At 38.6% G+C, this 16,484-nt stretch overlaps 1 protein-coding gene and 1 pseudogene across 2 annotated transcripts; both read left to right on the top strand.

Annotated features, from left to right (window-relative positions):
- The first annotated feature begins 664 nt into the window (after nucleotides 1-664).
- LOC149052939 (uncharacterized) lies at nucleotides 665-13,193 on the top strand (annotated as a pseudogene). The gene is made up of 5 exons (XR_016187394.1): nucleotides 665-1,195; nucleotides 9,907-10,056; nucleotides 11,618-11,852; nucleotides 12,005-12,105; nucleotides 12,562-13,193. The product of XR_016187394.1 is annotated as an uncharacterized LOC149052939 (transcript).
- LOC149052940 (uncharacterized) lies at nucleotides 2,448-3,898 on the top strand. Its single transcript, XM_089208556.1, has one exon. It carries the CDS (start codon nucleotides 2,456-2,458, stop codon nucleotides 3,626-3,628), a length of 1,173 nt encoding a protein of 390 aa, XP_089064682.1. The 5' UTR covers nucleotides 2,448-2,455; the 3' UTR covers nucleotides 3,629-3,898.
- Nucleotides 13,194-16,484: the final 3,291 nt, after the last annotated feature.

Raw genomic sequence — 16,484 nt, 5'->3', positions numbered from 1 at the left:
GTCTTTAAGATAGATTCGCAACCTCGCAAACAACGTCTCAAAATGTTTTGCTATAGATCTAGAGGGGAATCGTTCCCAGTTGCAATTCCCCTCTCATGAATTTTAGAAAGCCTTCGAAATAATACGAATACTTGTTGATTCTGTGCAGGATTATTCTAGAATTGGCACGCACAATTTACAACAAGTGACAGCTGGCTAAAGAATAAAAGGCATTCATCAGTTTATTAAACCAACGAAAATAGAAAGCACCCCGCTATCAAAGCAATTAGACACCAACTTTTAAAAAACGAAATTTATTAAACGATTCGCGCTTATTACTATATTCAAATCAAGTTTAGGATTTTTGCGTAATTTATTGTTTTTCTTAACTTTCTTTTCTTTGGTTTTGTAAATGCATGACTTCTGTCTTTTGAAATTACAACGAACGCGATCTGCCAAAAAGACTGATTACAAATTGCTACATTTATTTGCTTTACACGTATTGTCTATTACCTTTACATAAACACTTTTCCTGGGTCTTCAACTGTCATACCCTGTAAAGAGAAATTATCTTTAAGAGATCATGGAGGTCAGCCTCAATGTAAATATTACGTTCGATAAAGAAAACAATGGGGGGAAACAATTGTCATGATTGCCTTTTGGACTACAGCTATGTTTTAGAATTGTACCAAAAGGTTTCTACAAAATTTTCTTTGTTCTTTATTAATTTTCATTTGTTTTATTTTGCTTATTGTTTGATATAGGTCTATTTTTAATGAAAGAATGAATAAATAAATAATTAGTTCGAACGTTGTTCATGAAATCAAGATTAATGTCTCGTTTTTCAAGATTAATTTTTACCTTGTACCACAAACAGCGAAGACAACTCATCCTTCAGCTATGGCATTGCTAGCTGATCTCATTTTCATCATTCAAGTACTTGTCGCTGTTTCCCCGTCCAGCATGGCTCTAAAGCAATGTAAAGTCAAGACTACTTCGAAGCCAGGATTTTTCCTCGTTGGTTATGTACTTAAGTCATTCACAGCTGAAAGACTAGCATTTTGCTACAGTACTTGTAACACGGATCCGTCTTGTCAAAGTTTAAATTATAACCTCGCTTCAAAAACCTGCCAATTGAATTCAGAATCAAGGAAAAGTAAACCTGACAGTTTTCACGCGAGCGATGGTTACGTTTACTCTGATAATCCTGATCGAGGTAAGAGTTTTAAAGCAATAATCTGATAATATATGAAAAAGATGTCGCCACCAATTCTCTTTCACGATTGCTTAAGTAATTCAGCTGGTTTCCTGCAAGTGAAAACAGTTTTCCTTTTTTCTCTCGGGGTCGGGGGAGTTTGCTTATCTTTGATAGTTTTGGAAGCAGTGTTGTTCAACCTTTGATTTACACATGTCGTATGTATGTTGCCTGGAGCGAGGAGAGTTCGATCAATATTATTGTCAAGGAAAAGCAACGTCAAATACACTTATAGATAAACTTATCAACGAAAGCATATTTCCCGAGACGCCCGCCTAACAATCATCGTTGATGTAATGTCCCAAACAAACGATACTTATGAGCTTTGTATGCACGACTTTAAGTTCTCGGTTAAAACGAGCCGCCTAGACATTTAGGAGAGTTTTGTTCCGACGCAAAAAGAGGCAGAAACCATAACCGAATGGTAACGTGTAGCCATGGTTTCAGCTTTGCAGGACCACCCCACGAGTGTGTTGACATCTAAGAAAAACTATTGAAAAATTAATGGTTGAATTAATGCCAATTATATGAATAAGGAGTTGAATAGTAGAAATTGCGAATCTAGATTTCCTCCTATAAACCTTCACGGGGAATAACCGTTGTAATACAAAACTTATATTCGCTGGAAGGCGAGAGTTACGTTTCAATGTCCATTATATTAAGCATATTGTTTTCGCAAAAAAAAAAAAAAAGGAAAACCTCCTTCCCCCCTATAGTGAGTTATTCATTGATTTATTTGCTTATTTGTTCATCTTTTCATCAAAAATCTTGTTACCCGACACATTTGAAATTTCCTCATATAAATCTTCACGGAATACAACCGTTGTAACACAAAACTAACGTTTGCTGGGAGGCGAGAATTACGTTTCACTTTCCATTATATTAAGCATATTTTTTCCGAATCAAAGTCTTATGTTACCAGAAACATTTGAAATATAAGCCAGAAGAAAAGAAGCAATTACGTGACGCTATATATATATATATATATATATATATATATATATATATATATATACGAATATAGACACAGACGAAGGACTCACTATTGTGGAGGAAGAGCTAGGCAAAACGAACCAGAACAAGCCATCACCGATGACATTATCGTGTCTCCTCGAGAAGGTTCTTAAGCTTAACAACTTTACCTTTGGCAATGAACACTACATTCAAATCAAAGGAACAGCCGTGGGAACCAGAGTCGCTCCCAACTTTGCAAACGTATACATGGGTAGACTTGAAGAAAGATTCGTGTACCAAACAGAGTGGATGGACCATATCATACTCTGGGTACGCTTTATAGATGATATATTCCTTATCTGGAAGAGTGATAAAGACTCTTTGATTAATTTCATAAATTACCTTAACAGTGTAGCACCCTCAATCAAGTTTACACACGAAATCTCCGCACATTCAGTGAATTTCCTTGATACGACCGTTCTAAAGGACGATCAGGGCAACATCAGTACAGATGTTTATCAGAAACCAACTGATACTCATCCATACCTCCATTGGACATCAGCACATCCACCTCATCTGAAACGGAGCATCCCATACAGTCAAGCCTTGAGGTTGAGGCGAATATGCTCTTCAACAGACACATTGAAGAAACGAATCCTCGAATATTCGGATTTCTTTGTAGCGTGTGGTTATGCACAACGCAAAGTTCTCCACGAAATGCAGAAAGTGCTAACATTGACTCAAGAGGAATGTTTACAGACCAAAGAACGTGAACCAACAGATCGAATTCCTCTGGTTACGACATTCAACCCCCATACCACATTTATTGCAGAAATTGCTAAACGAAATTGGAACTTTCTCAAATCAAAAGAAAGATTATCATTCATCTTCAACAAGCCACCTTTAGTAGCCTACCGACGACCGAAAAGTCTACGAGACAGACTTGTTCGTTCAAGATTTGTAAACGAAACACCTCAGAATTTGATACCAAAGGGATGTAGAGCATGTGAAAGAACGAAGTGTAGTTGGTGTAAAAAGATCAACCAGACCACAACTTTCACCAGTCCCAATAACAACAAGACCTATACCATATTTCATACAGTGGACTGCCAATCGTCATGGATCATTTACATAATCGAGTGCAACATTTGCAAACTTCAATACATTGGCAAAAGCGAAACTGCATTTAACCTACGGTTAAACAATCACAGAAACCATATTAAAAAGGGAGTGAGTAGCTGCGAACTCACGGAACACTTTTTACATAACAAACGAACTCACGACTTCAACAAGAATGTTACCATAACCATTATAGAGCAAATCCGAAAAGATCATTTAGAGACTGACAAAAAGAAAGAAGTCCTTAGAGAAAGAGAGATTTTTTGGCAAAGAACATTAAACTCCTTTCAGCCATATGGACTAAACAAAAGAACTGGATAAAGCTTTTACGCGAAAACCTTTATAAAGTTTTAGGTACATAAATTGTTTATAACATACGTTATAAAGGTTTTAAAACTGTTAACCAATTAGAAACACTAATTGTTTACGAGAGATTTGACTCAGCATTTAATTAAGCAACATGCACTGTACTACGTCACACAATTAACCAATTACGACTCTGTAACAATTGCATGTTAAGGCCCCTGAGGAAGGCAAATGCCGAAACGCGTCGGGTCTTGAATAAAGCGTTGAAAACGGAAAAAAAAAAAAGGGTCTTGAATAAAGCGTTGAAAACGGAAGCACATTCTCCATAGTGCAAATTATATATATGTATATATATATACACATACATACATATATATATATATATATATATGTATGTATGTGTATTAGATATATATATATATATATATATATATATATATACTATATACTATATATATATCACTAGTTTATCTAGTTTGAGCACTCTGGCATGGCTTAGATGATACCACACGTGTGAGATCACTTGGGGTGGCTATGTAGCCTTACCTCCATCCTAGCATCAGCACTGCACTGATGAGGCCCAGAAGGCCGAAACAGTACTGAAAGCTTCTCGGCCTCTTGGGTAAGGTTAAAAGGCTTATGAAAAGTTTATTTTCCTTGCTTTTGCAGCAATTGGTCAACATGGACAGTCAGGAAAGTGAAAATATCAGCCAGTTTACTACAGATAACTCGACAGCGAATCCAGGAGACGTCGTAGACGCAAGCGTGGTAGAAGGTTCACAGTCCTGGGGCGCAGACGTGGAAATCGAAATCCCTGAGGTACTAAAAAATCTGGAAAATAAGGGTGTGAAATTTCAGGCCGTGCCTTTTTTGAATGCTCCTAGTCAAAGTAGAATCACGAAGGATCGCTCTATTTATTTTAGCGTTGATACAACCGTCACATCGCAAATAATTCTCGAAGCTTTTGACGCGGCAGAAATCGATATTGACGCTATCACCGGAATCCAGAGAAAGGCGTCCAATAGATCTTGGATCGTGACTTTTAAGAGCCGTGCAGCTAAAGAAGCCGCTCTTGAAACACCTTTTGTCGTGATTGCCGGTCTCAAAGTGTTCCTGGGCGACTGCGAAAATCGTTTGGTCCTCGTCAAGATCCATGAAGCCCCCGCTGAACTACCCGACACTGCCGTGATTGGCCGACTCAGCCACTACGGTCGTGTCCTTTCATTTCGGCGCGACAAAATTGCACAACATATCGAGAATGGAGTAAGAACGGCTCGAATGGCGCTACATCGAACTATCCCTGCCAACATCAACATAGCTGGTGAACCTATCAAAATATGGTACCCAAATCAGCCAAAAGCTTGCCGGAATTGTGGAGCTACTGACCACATGGCCAAAGACTGCTCTGCAGTCCGTTGTTTTAATTGTGAATGCCCTGGGCATCGAGCTCAAGAATGTAAAGACTCGCCAAGATGTTCCGTTTGTTTAGCGGACAACCATTCCATGCCTCAATGCCCCTTCCTGCTCTTCAGCGCGAACGTCGATAGTGAGCCAACGCCACCTAAAACTGAAAAGGAAAAGAAACAAGAGCGAGCCCAGCGCGCCAAGGAAAGAGAAGAAAGGCAGAAAAAACTACAACAACAGAGAGAACAACAGCGACAACAAGAAGAACAACAGAAATTACTAGAAAAGCAGGAACAGCAAGAACAACAGAAACAACAAGATCAAGAGAAACAACGAGAACAACAACGCGACGAAGGTAGAAGAGAACGACCAAGAGAACGAAGAGACGAGCGAGGGAGGGACGATCGAGAAGAACGAAGAGATGACCGGAGAGACGACAGAAGAGGGAGAGATAGAAGCGATCGAGATTATTATCGCGGCCGCGATGACCGCGATAGATCTTCCCGCCGTGACTACTCTGGCTCCGAAACTGATGATGATGGATGGGAGAGAGCTAAACCTAGGAGAAGGCGGTACAGATATTAATTTTTTATTTATATTCAATGAGTAAGCTTAAAATAATTTCTCTAAATGTGCGAGGACTCGGGTCCTCCAGTAAAAGTCGAAAAATTATTCAAGAATTAAATTATTCAAACTGTGACATAATCCTTTTACAAGAAACACATGTCTCATGCAAAAAACAAGCGGAGGAATTCGAAATACTCTGGCGCGGCAAATGTCTGTGGTCCTTCGGGACTGGCAGGTCTGCCGGTGTTGCCATCCTCTTTTCTCTAAACTTTCCAGGCAAAATTATCCGTTTTTTGACCGATTCCGAAGGAAGAATATTGAGCTTACTCATTGACTACTATAATTCTAAACTAAATTTAGTAAACATTTACTCTCCCAATACTATTTCGGATCGTAAAAGTTTTTTCTCTTGTCTGCACAATTACTTTCTCCCCCAAGGGGACCTAGTGATCGGGGGAGACTTTAATTGTGTGGACAATGTCCTAGATAAATTAAATTGTTCCGCCATCCTATTGTCTGATCAAAAACTTCTCCGATCCCTTTGTGCTGACTTCTCACTTACAGACATTTGGCGCAAAAACAACCCGCGCAAAGTAACTTTCACCTGGTCTAATAAAGACCATACCCAGGCATCTAGAATTGACCGCTTTCTCGTCGCTAAAGGCTTAACCCTAGTAACGAAATGTAATATTCTTCCATGCGTATACGACCTATCCGATCATGACTTTGTAAAAATTGAACTAACGACTAACCCTTCTAATCACGGTCCTGGAATTTGGAAGTTCAACAGCTCTTTACTCTCAGATGTAGAATTTAAAAACATTATGTCAAAATCGATTAACAACTTTAAGCTTAAAATCCCCGAATTCGCCTCCCTTCGCGAATGGTGGGATGCTCTAAAAATTGAAATCCGCAAAACAAGTATTTCATACTGTATCCGTAAACAGAGAACAGCAAATGCCAAAAGAATCCTAATTACTAAGCAATTAACCCATGCTAAAAACGCTTTACATTCTAATCGCTTAAATAACCCAGGTGTAATTAGCGATTTGGAAAGCCAATTGTCCTCTCTGATCTCGAAAGAAGCCGAAGGAGCTAAAGTCCGCTCCCGAGCACAATGGTTCGAAGAAGGTGAGAAACCAACACGCTATTTCTTCCGTCTGGAGAAAAAACGAGCTGACATGAATAGTTTTGAATCTTTTTTTGACGAGAACGGTGTTCTCAGAAATTCTCAAAATGATCTTGAAAGAATTTTAACCAATTTCTACAAGAATTTATTCACCCAAGATCCTCTTGATATGCGAATTCAAACTGAAATAATTGACGGCCTCGAATTTTCACTGACTGATTATGAGCGCAATCTATGTGAAGGCCCTTTTTCTAATAAAGAATTACTTACTGCATTGGAAGGCCTTCAGACCGGCAAGTCACCCGGTTCTGATGGTCTCCCAACAGAATTTTACTCGTGTTTTTGGAACGATTTGAGCGAATCTCTCCTTTCTGTTTTGAACGAGGCCTTTCTTGCTGGCTCCCTCGCGGATAGCCAGTACGAGGGCCTCCTACGACTCATCCACAAAAAAGATGATCGACGCCTCGCAAAAAATTGGCGCCCAATTTCCTTGTTAAACACTGACTACAAGTTAGCATCTAAAATCATCACTGAACGATTGAAAAAAGTCATGAACTCCATCGTGCATTCAGACCAAACGTGCGGCGTGGTCGGCCGCACTATCTTCTCAAATTTGGCCTTACTTCGTGATGCCCTCGACATGATTGACAAAACTAATGAACCGGGTATTCTCATTTCCTTAGATCAAGAAAAAGCTTTTGACCGAGTTGACCACGAATTCATGATGAGAGTATTGCGTAAATTTGGTTTCGGCCCCTCCTTTTGTGGGTGGGTCGAACTATTTTATTCTAAAGCCTTCTCTAGAATCATTGTTAATGGCTCCCTGTCCCCCCCTGTCCACTTAAGAAGAGGGGTGAGACAAGGATGCCCATTATCTCCTCTCCTTTATGTGCTAGTTTCAGAAGTATTATCAACGCAAATCCGTAATTGTAAAGATATTGAAGGTTTCCTGCTCCCCGGAGCAGGGGGCCTTCAATATAAAATATCCCAGTACGCTGACGATGCTACTTGCATCTTAAAATCCGAAAGATCTCTTTCTTCACTTCTCCGAGTCGTATCAAAATTTGAACAAGGATCTGGCGCTAAACTGAACACGTCCAAATCTGAAGCAATGTGGTTAGGAAAATGGCGAACTAGAATTGAATCTCCCTATGGCCTCAAATGGGTCACTAAAATGAGAGTGCTTGGTGTTTACTTCTCAAACGGCCTCGTCAATGTCGACGACGACAATTGGCGGGCCAAATTAGACAAACTAAGTTCGGTTCTAAATCTTTGGAAACAAAGAGACCTGTCTTTTATCGGTAGGACCTTAATTGTAAATACTTTAGGCGCAAGCCGTTTATGGCACGTTGCTAAAGTCATCCCCCCACCCCGTTGGGTGCACGATAGCTTTAAGTCGATCATTTGGCCTTTTATCTGGAGAGGGAAAATGGAAAATGTTAGTCGCGATCGCTGTTGTGCGCCCCCATCATCCGGGGGCCTCAACGTCGTTAATTTTAAAGCTAAGTGCGCTAGCCTGCGCCTTTCTGTTTTTTCCAGTTTAAGAGATGACTTTGGCACATCCAAATGGCATTACCTAGCTCGATATTTTTTAGGACATAAGCTAACTATTCTAGATCCCCGTTTTTCTTTTCCCACCAATTCTGCTCCCTCTTCCTTCCTTCCTTCCAATTACTACCGCCTTTGTCTAGATAATTTCCGTACCTTGCATCAGAAAACTGGTGCCTTACCTGATTTACTCACCGGTAAGAATTTATATCTTTTGTTGCTTGACCCCGTCTGCGTTGCACCCCGGTGCTCCGGTTTTTGGGCGTCTGCTATGGACCGCCCCATCAATCGTTGGGCCTGGGTGTGGCGCAAGTCTCGCCTAAAGCTAATTGAAAACAAGAAGAACGATCTAATTTGGCTATTGATCCATAGAATGATCCTCGTAAGATATCTCCTTAAGTCTTGGGGATACATCAATAATGACAAATGCGCGATCTGCGGAAAAACGGAAACTATTGAACACTGCTTCTTGGGATGTCCCAGAGTTGTGAAAGTCTGGGACCACTTCTCCCCCCTTTTCCGTGCTCTACTCGACTCCCCCTTCTCTATCTCCCCTACATCTATCTACTACCCTTTTTCCCTAGACAAATCTACCACCGCTATATCCTTATCTAACTTTCTCAAGGCAACCATCATATATTGGTGTTGGCTTGCCAGAAATAAAGCTACCTTCGAAGGTTCTCTTTTGAGCTCCAACGCGATTATAGACTTAATTAAGAAAGATGTCCAACTCAGAATTCTTAGTAACGACACTGATACCTTAAGGAATTTTTGGTCTTTTAAAAACGTACTTTGTTCGGTCGACGCTGGTAAGCCCATCTTCTTCCCCTCTCTTGCTCCCCCCTGAACCTTTGTATATAATAAAACTTGTTAAATCTCGCCCATGAGGGGTGCTTACTCCGGGCTACAGGCCCGCGCGCTGCTTGCGCCCCACATGGTCTGAAATATCTCTTTGTAAATAGTAAATAGAAAACTTTTAAATAGAACTTTGTTACCTCTTACAGGTGGGCGCTTACTCCGGGCTGTTATAGCCCGTGCGCTGTTCGTGCCGCCTGTAAGAGAAAATATCATTAGTTAATTGAGACCTGTAATTACCTAAATAACTCATAATTTAATTCGAATACTTTAATCAATTAGAATTGTAAATAGATATCATTGACGAAATAAAACTGCCTGGTCTCCAGGCTTTTATATTAAAAAAAAAAAAAAGTACTGTCTGCAGTTAGATATAGCTCTTTGGCATACAAAGCTTTGCTTTCATGTCCAAATTGAGCACTCTACTAGGATGAGTCATTGCTGCTTGCATTATGCATGCTCACTAGTTTATCTAGTTTGAGCACTCTGGCATGGCTTAGATGATACCACACGTGTGAGATCACTTGGGGTGGCTATGTAGCCTTACCTCCATCCTAGCATCAGCACTGCACTGATGAGGCCCAGAAGGCCGAAACAGTACTGTCTGCAGTTAGTTATATATATATATATATATATATATATATATATATATATATATATATATATATATATATATATAAATGTATTCATCCCCCAGCTTTACGCAAAGAAATTTTGTATCAAGGACCGTCATCAATCTTGATCAAGTGTCATACTATTGACAGAATTTTCTTGGTGTTTTGTTCTAAAGGAAAGAAAGGGTCCTTGCCCACGGTACCAGGCTTTTCATGTAGAAATATTGACGAAAATAGAGATCTGGACTCAAGCGGCGTTTATTGGATTCGACCTGCAGGGTCTCTTGTTAGTTTCCAAGGATAATGTGACAAGTCAGCTGTTGGAAGTAAGTTTACTGATCGCAATCACTTTTCCGCGATCAGCTTTCACGATTATTTACACTATTGTTGAATATTCCTGGCCCATTTCTTGATCAAAATCGATCTTAATATAATTTCAAGCCTTCATATAGTCTTCTCACTTTTTGCGCAAGTTGGTTGTGTGATGTCCACACAGATTTTATGAAGGTAGTAAAAGTAGATGTAGATGTAAATGAGAAGTCACTATTAAATATTTAATACGCGCAACATTCGAGAAACAATTGACAGCTTTGCACGTGGTCCGTATTATCATCCGTTTTTGAGCGGTATGTGTTTATTTTGTTGACAAAAATGCGGACCGAGACCAAAACTGTTCCTCCGACTTGATAAATTTTCGACGTTAGTAGATCACATCGTATTAACTTACCTCCGTAAATCATTTATTCCAGATAATAAAATCAAATAAACGTGGCAACGATGGTATTTGAATTCGTCCTTGGCCAAACACAAACGACTCCACAAGATCACTTTCTCCAGGCATCGAAAACATACACAAAATCGTCCATAGTTAATTTTAATCAGACATTCATCTAGAGATAGCACCGAGCAAACCAATCCAGAAAAATATAATCGGTACACTTAACAAATCATGAATCTTGCAACACAGCTTGCCGTTAAAGACCTGCTCAAATCAAAAATGTTTATTGGTGCAATTCATCAACACCTCAAGCAATATTTGATTCAAAATTTTTCCACTCACTCTCGTCGTGAAGGAACAATAACCATCATCGTGCAACAGTGCACAGGACTCCATTTTCAGTCGAATAACTATCCACCACTTTCATAGCATGAGTAACACGTTTACTATAGGTAATCTGATATCTTTCAGCTGTCCAGTTGAATCGCATTTCTCTTAAAGCGCGGTAAAATACACGTTAAAAACACAGAAAAGCCAACATTTCTCATTCTGAAATTTGAACACTCTCAAACCAAAGAACAAAAACGGCGCTCTGATTGGTGTGAGATACATACCCTAAACGATCTGATTGGTGCAAGCAACATACCACTCTCTAAACGCTAACATATATGTTATTTAAAAAACAAATAAATAAAATAGAATAACTCAAAAATGTTATGGGCTTTCTTAAAAGTGGATTCAGTGAATTTTCATTGAGCCTTAAATATAATTTCTTGCAACGCAAATTATTAAAACAAACAAACAGACAGTAAAAAAACAAAAAAAACAAAAAACGCAAAACACAACAAAGAAAAACAAAAGAAGAAAGAAAAAAAGATAACATACTCTGCAAAACATTTACCACAACGGTCCCATGGAATTTCAATCTTATCTGTTTCATTTCATTTTGACGCTTTTTATGTCATTTTACGGAACAGGTTATTCCGTCTAAGAGTTGATCGTATAATCATGTCACACCAGACCAAAGGCTTAATGTCACTTCTACATCTGTTAGCGATATTACTGTTCGTAACACAACAGAATCGGTAACATGTTTGTGCCCATTCAATTGCATTCTATATGAAGACAGAGAGGTTGTTAGGATGTTAATTTTTTTCTTCCTGTACAAGAATGGACGAAGGTAACTCCGCAATGGATCAAGCAAACTTTTAAGGATGGAGTGACGCTGACCTACGCTGAAGAAAATGACGGGCTCGTCATTTCAGGCCAGGTGACCAGAAATGCGTGTGGTTCTGGTGAACCTCCCGGGGCTCTGACCCTGATTAAAGGCTATTGGACCAGGATAAAATACACTCAAGAGTTCGTTGGAATAGTTTCGTGTTGGAGCATATTTGGAGATAACAGGTGAGTATATATACACATGTACATTGAAATCTTTTCAGTACCAGAATGTTTGCTCGACAATTTAATGAGCCTGAAATAAGCTGCAGGAGCTTAAAAGTAAAGTGCAAAGGTTATGAAACTCGAGAGAAGTCGATTATGTTTTTGAATTCTAGGTATGGTCGAACTTCAGTTGGAAACAAATCAACAGGTGTGCATCCCTTTGATTCCTCTCAAGGAGATTCCATCACAAATGAATATTTCATGGGTGGAGATTGTGAGTAAAGCGTTTCTCTATTTCTTTCTTATTTTCTCTTGAGATACAGTGCTATTTCATCGCCATTTCTTAAGGTGGTCATTTTATATTTCCTTTGATTTCCACCAAGTTTGCCGTAAATATGTCTCCATGATAAACAGAAAGCTATTGAGATGGAAAGTTCCTCAGATAAAATCCTCTTTATGAAATTAAAGAAAAAAAACCAGATAGGGTGGGAGAGGCATCCATCAGCCCCCACTTCCCTCTCCCTGTACTGCCAAAAGTTAAAGTTACTATCACGGCAGTTAAGGATCCACAAATTTGTTCAACGAGGAGAAAATTAAAACAAAACAAAAACAAGTTAACGAAACCTAAAATACCCTGAATTTTCGGGATCAAAATTCTCGTCAACTTAGATAATTAAAATATAATTTCTAGCTCGAGTTTTTAAACTTTTGTTTTATTTTAATCTTTTAGCTCACATCTTTGATGGTGAAACAACAAAATGCAGCAGTGTAAACACAAACTTTTGGCAAAACAATAACCCCAGTGTACGCTATGCAACGGTGATTCTCAGGAGAGATCTGAGTGCAGAAAATGCCGGTATTTTTACCGGCACATCGTGTGGCACACCAACATACAAGATAAAGGATATTTACGTATACTTTTAAAAGTATTTTGATCTTCGCCGAGAAGGGCTGATTTGACGCTTTAATATATTTCATTTCATCGGCTTTATATCACTTCTGCACGTATGGAAGATATAACTATTCGTAAAAAAATAGAATTGGTAGCCTGTTTTATTATATTTAACATATTACGATGAAGTAATTTTTTCTGCTTTGTTGGGTGTTCTTTCTCTTCCTGCAAACTCAATTCTAAGTCGGAAGCTCTTATAGCTTAAGTGATGGACAAGTTATTGTCTTTGTTCCATATAGTGATTCACCAGTTCAGAAAGAAAAAAATTTTTGAATGTCATTACACATTTTAAAAGAACCTAATAACAAACTATAACGAGGAACTATGTCGATTTTCATGACTAATATTTGCATTTACTCTCACAGTAATGATCTGAATTCAGATGAACACTACCACATTTGTGACCCTTAATAAACAAATCAGTGATCAAATCAATCAATCAATCAATATTTCAAATTCATGTCAAACAACAGTCCACTCTCAGGTGGGACTAGAAATAGAGGATGGAAGCGGATTTGTGCCTTCGAGACCAAGAGCTTCTGATCCATTTAAGACATATCCATAGCCACCCTTATAATATAAAAAATAAGTTTGTATTGTAAAAAATTTTGAATGCTATTACAGGTTTTAAAAGAACCTAATAACAAACTATAATGAGGAACTATGTCGATTTTCATGACTAATATTTGCATTTACTTTCATAGTAATGATCTGAATTCAGATGAACAGTACCACATTTGCGACCCTTAATAAACAAATCAGTGATCAAATCAAACAACAGTCCACTCTCAGGTGGGACTAGAAATAGAGGGTGGAAGCGGATTTGTGCCTTCGAGACAAAGAGCTTCTGATCCATTTAAGACATATCCATAGCCACCCTTATAATATAAAAAATAAGTTTGTATAGACTGCGACATGTCCACCTCCGCCATCCAGCATTTTCAGACAGAGTACACAAAATTTGATGTGAAAACTGTTTGTCCCAATAAGTGTAGACGTCATGTCACTAAGGTTCAAACGCTATCTAAGGCTTCGAAATAAAAAAAGAACCTTGTTAAATAAGACTAGATTATGAAATTGCATATCCTGGTGCCCCATACAACGGTACCTCGCAATTCAAGGCAAATAAAGGAGTGCCTCCCTTTCTGGAAACAACTTAGCAAACCAGGAACCCATTAAATAATGGGCTCCTGGCAAACAGACACACCTTGGCCTTGAGGTGAGCTTTAATTCTTAACTTTTATTCCGATAGACATGAAACGCAAGCGCACATGGATAAAAACGAGCTCAGCGACCCACCTGTTGCAAAACAATTGCAAGCTCTGAACACCGATTTGCCGAATCAGACTCATTACGCTATTGTTATTATTATCACTTTAGAGGGCAATGAATAATAAATACTGAAAAATCACGGAGGCGTCTACGAGTAATATGGCTTTTAATTTCCTTCAACGAAAATGCACTATCGAACGAAGATGGTGAGAAATTACAAAATCTCAGTAATCACTTGGGAAAAAAAGTATTTTAAGGCTTTGATACAACTTGGACACTTTAGAGTAAAAGACGTTTTCGTCGGTAATATTTCGAAGAACTGTACAAAAATTAGGCACATCAATCAGCATCATGATATTTTGTTTCCTTTGTTTAATTTATTCTGTTTCTTTTTCAGTCTTTCGTTGTTTTAGTTTTAGTACTTGCTGCTTGAGGAACTTCAAGGTAAAACAATTTTCATCGAGTGAAGCTGTTATTTTCTTTTTCCGGTGTGATTGGTAATTCAGAAACTCGTCACCCATTAGATATCAAACAGGCCCATTTGAACTGGTTGTCCTCATATGCACTTAAATGTCCTACTATTAACAATATTGGAGGACACGCGAGGTGCTTTTAATGATCAATGCGCCGTGACCACATAGCGAGTATAAACATTCTACAACCTCAGAGTGCCACCAACTCGAAGATGTGTTTTTCCGACAAAATAAATTTCCTTGTCTTACTGATAACAGAGTCGAAAAAATTAACGTGGCATCTATTTTATAAATCTTTTCTTATGAATTTTCAATCACAAAATTGGCCTCCTTATTGTTCACGACCGATAAATAAATGGGTGAATGGGGCGGGTTGGCTCATGACATCATCTCGGGAACCGATTCGACATTATCATATCATTAGTGAGAAAGCAGCCACACTACTAAACTATAGAATTATGACCGAAGGTGTTTTATTGCATTTGTTTGTTTTATTTTGTTTTATTTTGCTTTGCTTCGTTTTGCTTCGTTTGTTTGTTTGTTTGTTTTTTATTTATGCATTAATTTTTATCGTACAACCCGTGACACGCTTCTGTACTTGTTCATTCATTTATTCTTTCGCTTGTTTATTCATCCATTCATCAACAGTGATATGTCACCCGATACATTTTAAATACATGTTGGAAACTGAAATGAAAGCAACAGTGTCACGTAATGTACCACTAAGCTTTATCAACGATAATATGCAACCAACAACGTCATCAATCTAAATCAAACATCATACTATTAACTGAAAATTTAACTTATTGCTTTTGTTGTGTTTTGAAGGAAAGAAAGTGTCTCAGTCTACAGTACCGTGCCTCTCAGGAAGAAATATCCAGGCTAATGGAGATCTAGACGCTAGCGGCGTTTACAGGATTCGGTTTGCAGGCTCTCTCGCTAGTCTCCAAGGATACTGTGACCAATTAGCCGTTGGACGTAAGTAACTGATCGATCAAATAAAGTCATTATGAACACCAACTGCTCGGTAATAGGAAAAATCGTGTTGTTTTTATTTACTGTAGATTCTGCGGATGGTTCATGAGCCACAAAATTAAGAGAGTGTCTCTGTAAGTGCGGTCTGGTCGATTTTGCTTGAGACACGGATTTTGCTCATTTCTTGTGTGTTGTAGGCCATTCATGTACCTATACTAAAACCACAATTCGTTTGATCAGATCTCTTTATTTTTCAGAGTTTTACGGAAATTAAATTTCACTCGAGCAAAGGCTTGTCTTGACACTTTTCAAGACTTTAATTTCATACAACTTTGGAGGACAATTTACAAAAATCTACGGAACTCGGCAAAAAACAAATATCACAGCCATTTATATTAACTCTATTAACTCTGCCGGATGGGGAGAATACTGCCCGCTCTTGGAACCAATCAGATTGCAGGATTTGTAGAATACCGCCTGCTCACGAACTGAGAAAAAAATAAATTAGAATATTTAATCTTGATGCATCAAATACATTTTCCTGTACTGTCGTAGGCTATTGTCAAAGTACTCTACTGTTTAAATTTATTGTGCGCCTGCATGATTTTCAGATTTTTCAATTCTTGGGAGGCATTACGTGGTTTTCATGGAGCGGGAGCGGAGGGAGATCAGTGTTCGCCAACATAGTTTAAAAGGAGAATATATAAAATTGACTGCCACGTAACTGCCTCGTAACTGCCACGTAACTGCCACGTAACTGCCACTTAACTGCCAATTAGGGGGGATCACAGAAATATCACAGAGCCTTAGGGGGTATCAGCTAATTTTTAAAGAGAGACAAATCCGTTCCTCTCACCCTCCTCACCTCCGCAAGAGATAAAAAATAACCAGTCCCATCGTATCAATCCAATGAAAGTACAAAAGTCCGTTTATTGTCAAAATAGATTATAAAAAGAAAACAATTAAGAAAGCAGGTAGATA

The sequence above is a fragment of the Pocillopora damicornis genome, chromosome 1 (assembly GCF_964200805.1).
Source record: "Pocillopora damicornis chromosome 1, jaPocDami1.2, whole genome shotgun sequence".
Lineage (NCBI taxonomy): Eukaryota > Metazoa > Cnidaria > Anthozoa > Scleractinia > Pocilloporidae > Pocillopora > Pocillopora damicornis.
Note: the sequence above shows the minus strand (reverse complement) of the source record. Positions and strands in the feature narration are given on the sequence as shown.

Excerpts from the sequence above, each read along its gene's own strand:
- LOC149052940 (XM_089208556.1), top strand. The coding sequence starts at position 2,456 with ATGGGTAGACTTGAAGAAAGATTCGTGTACCAAACAGAGTGGATGGAC.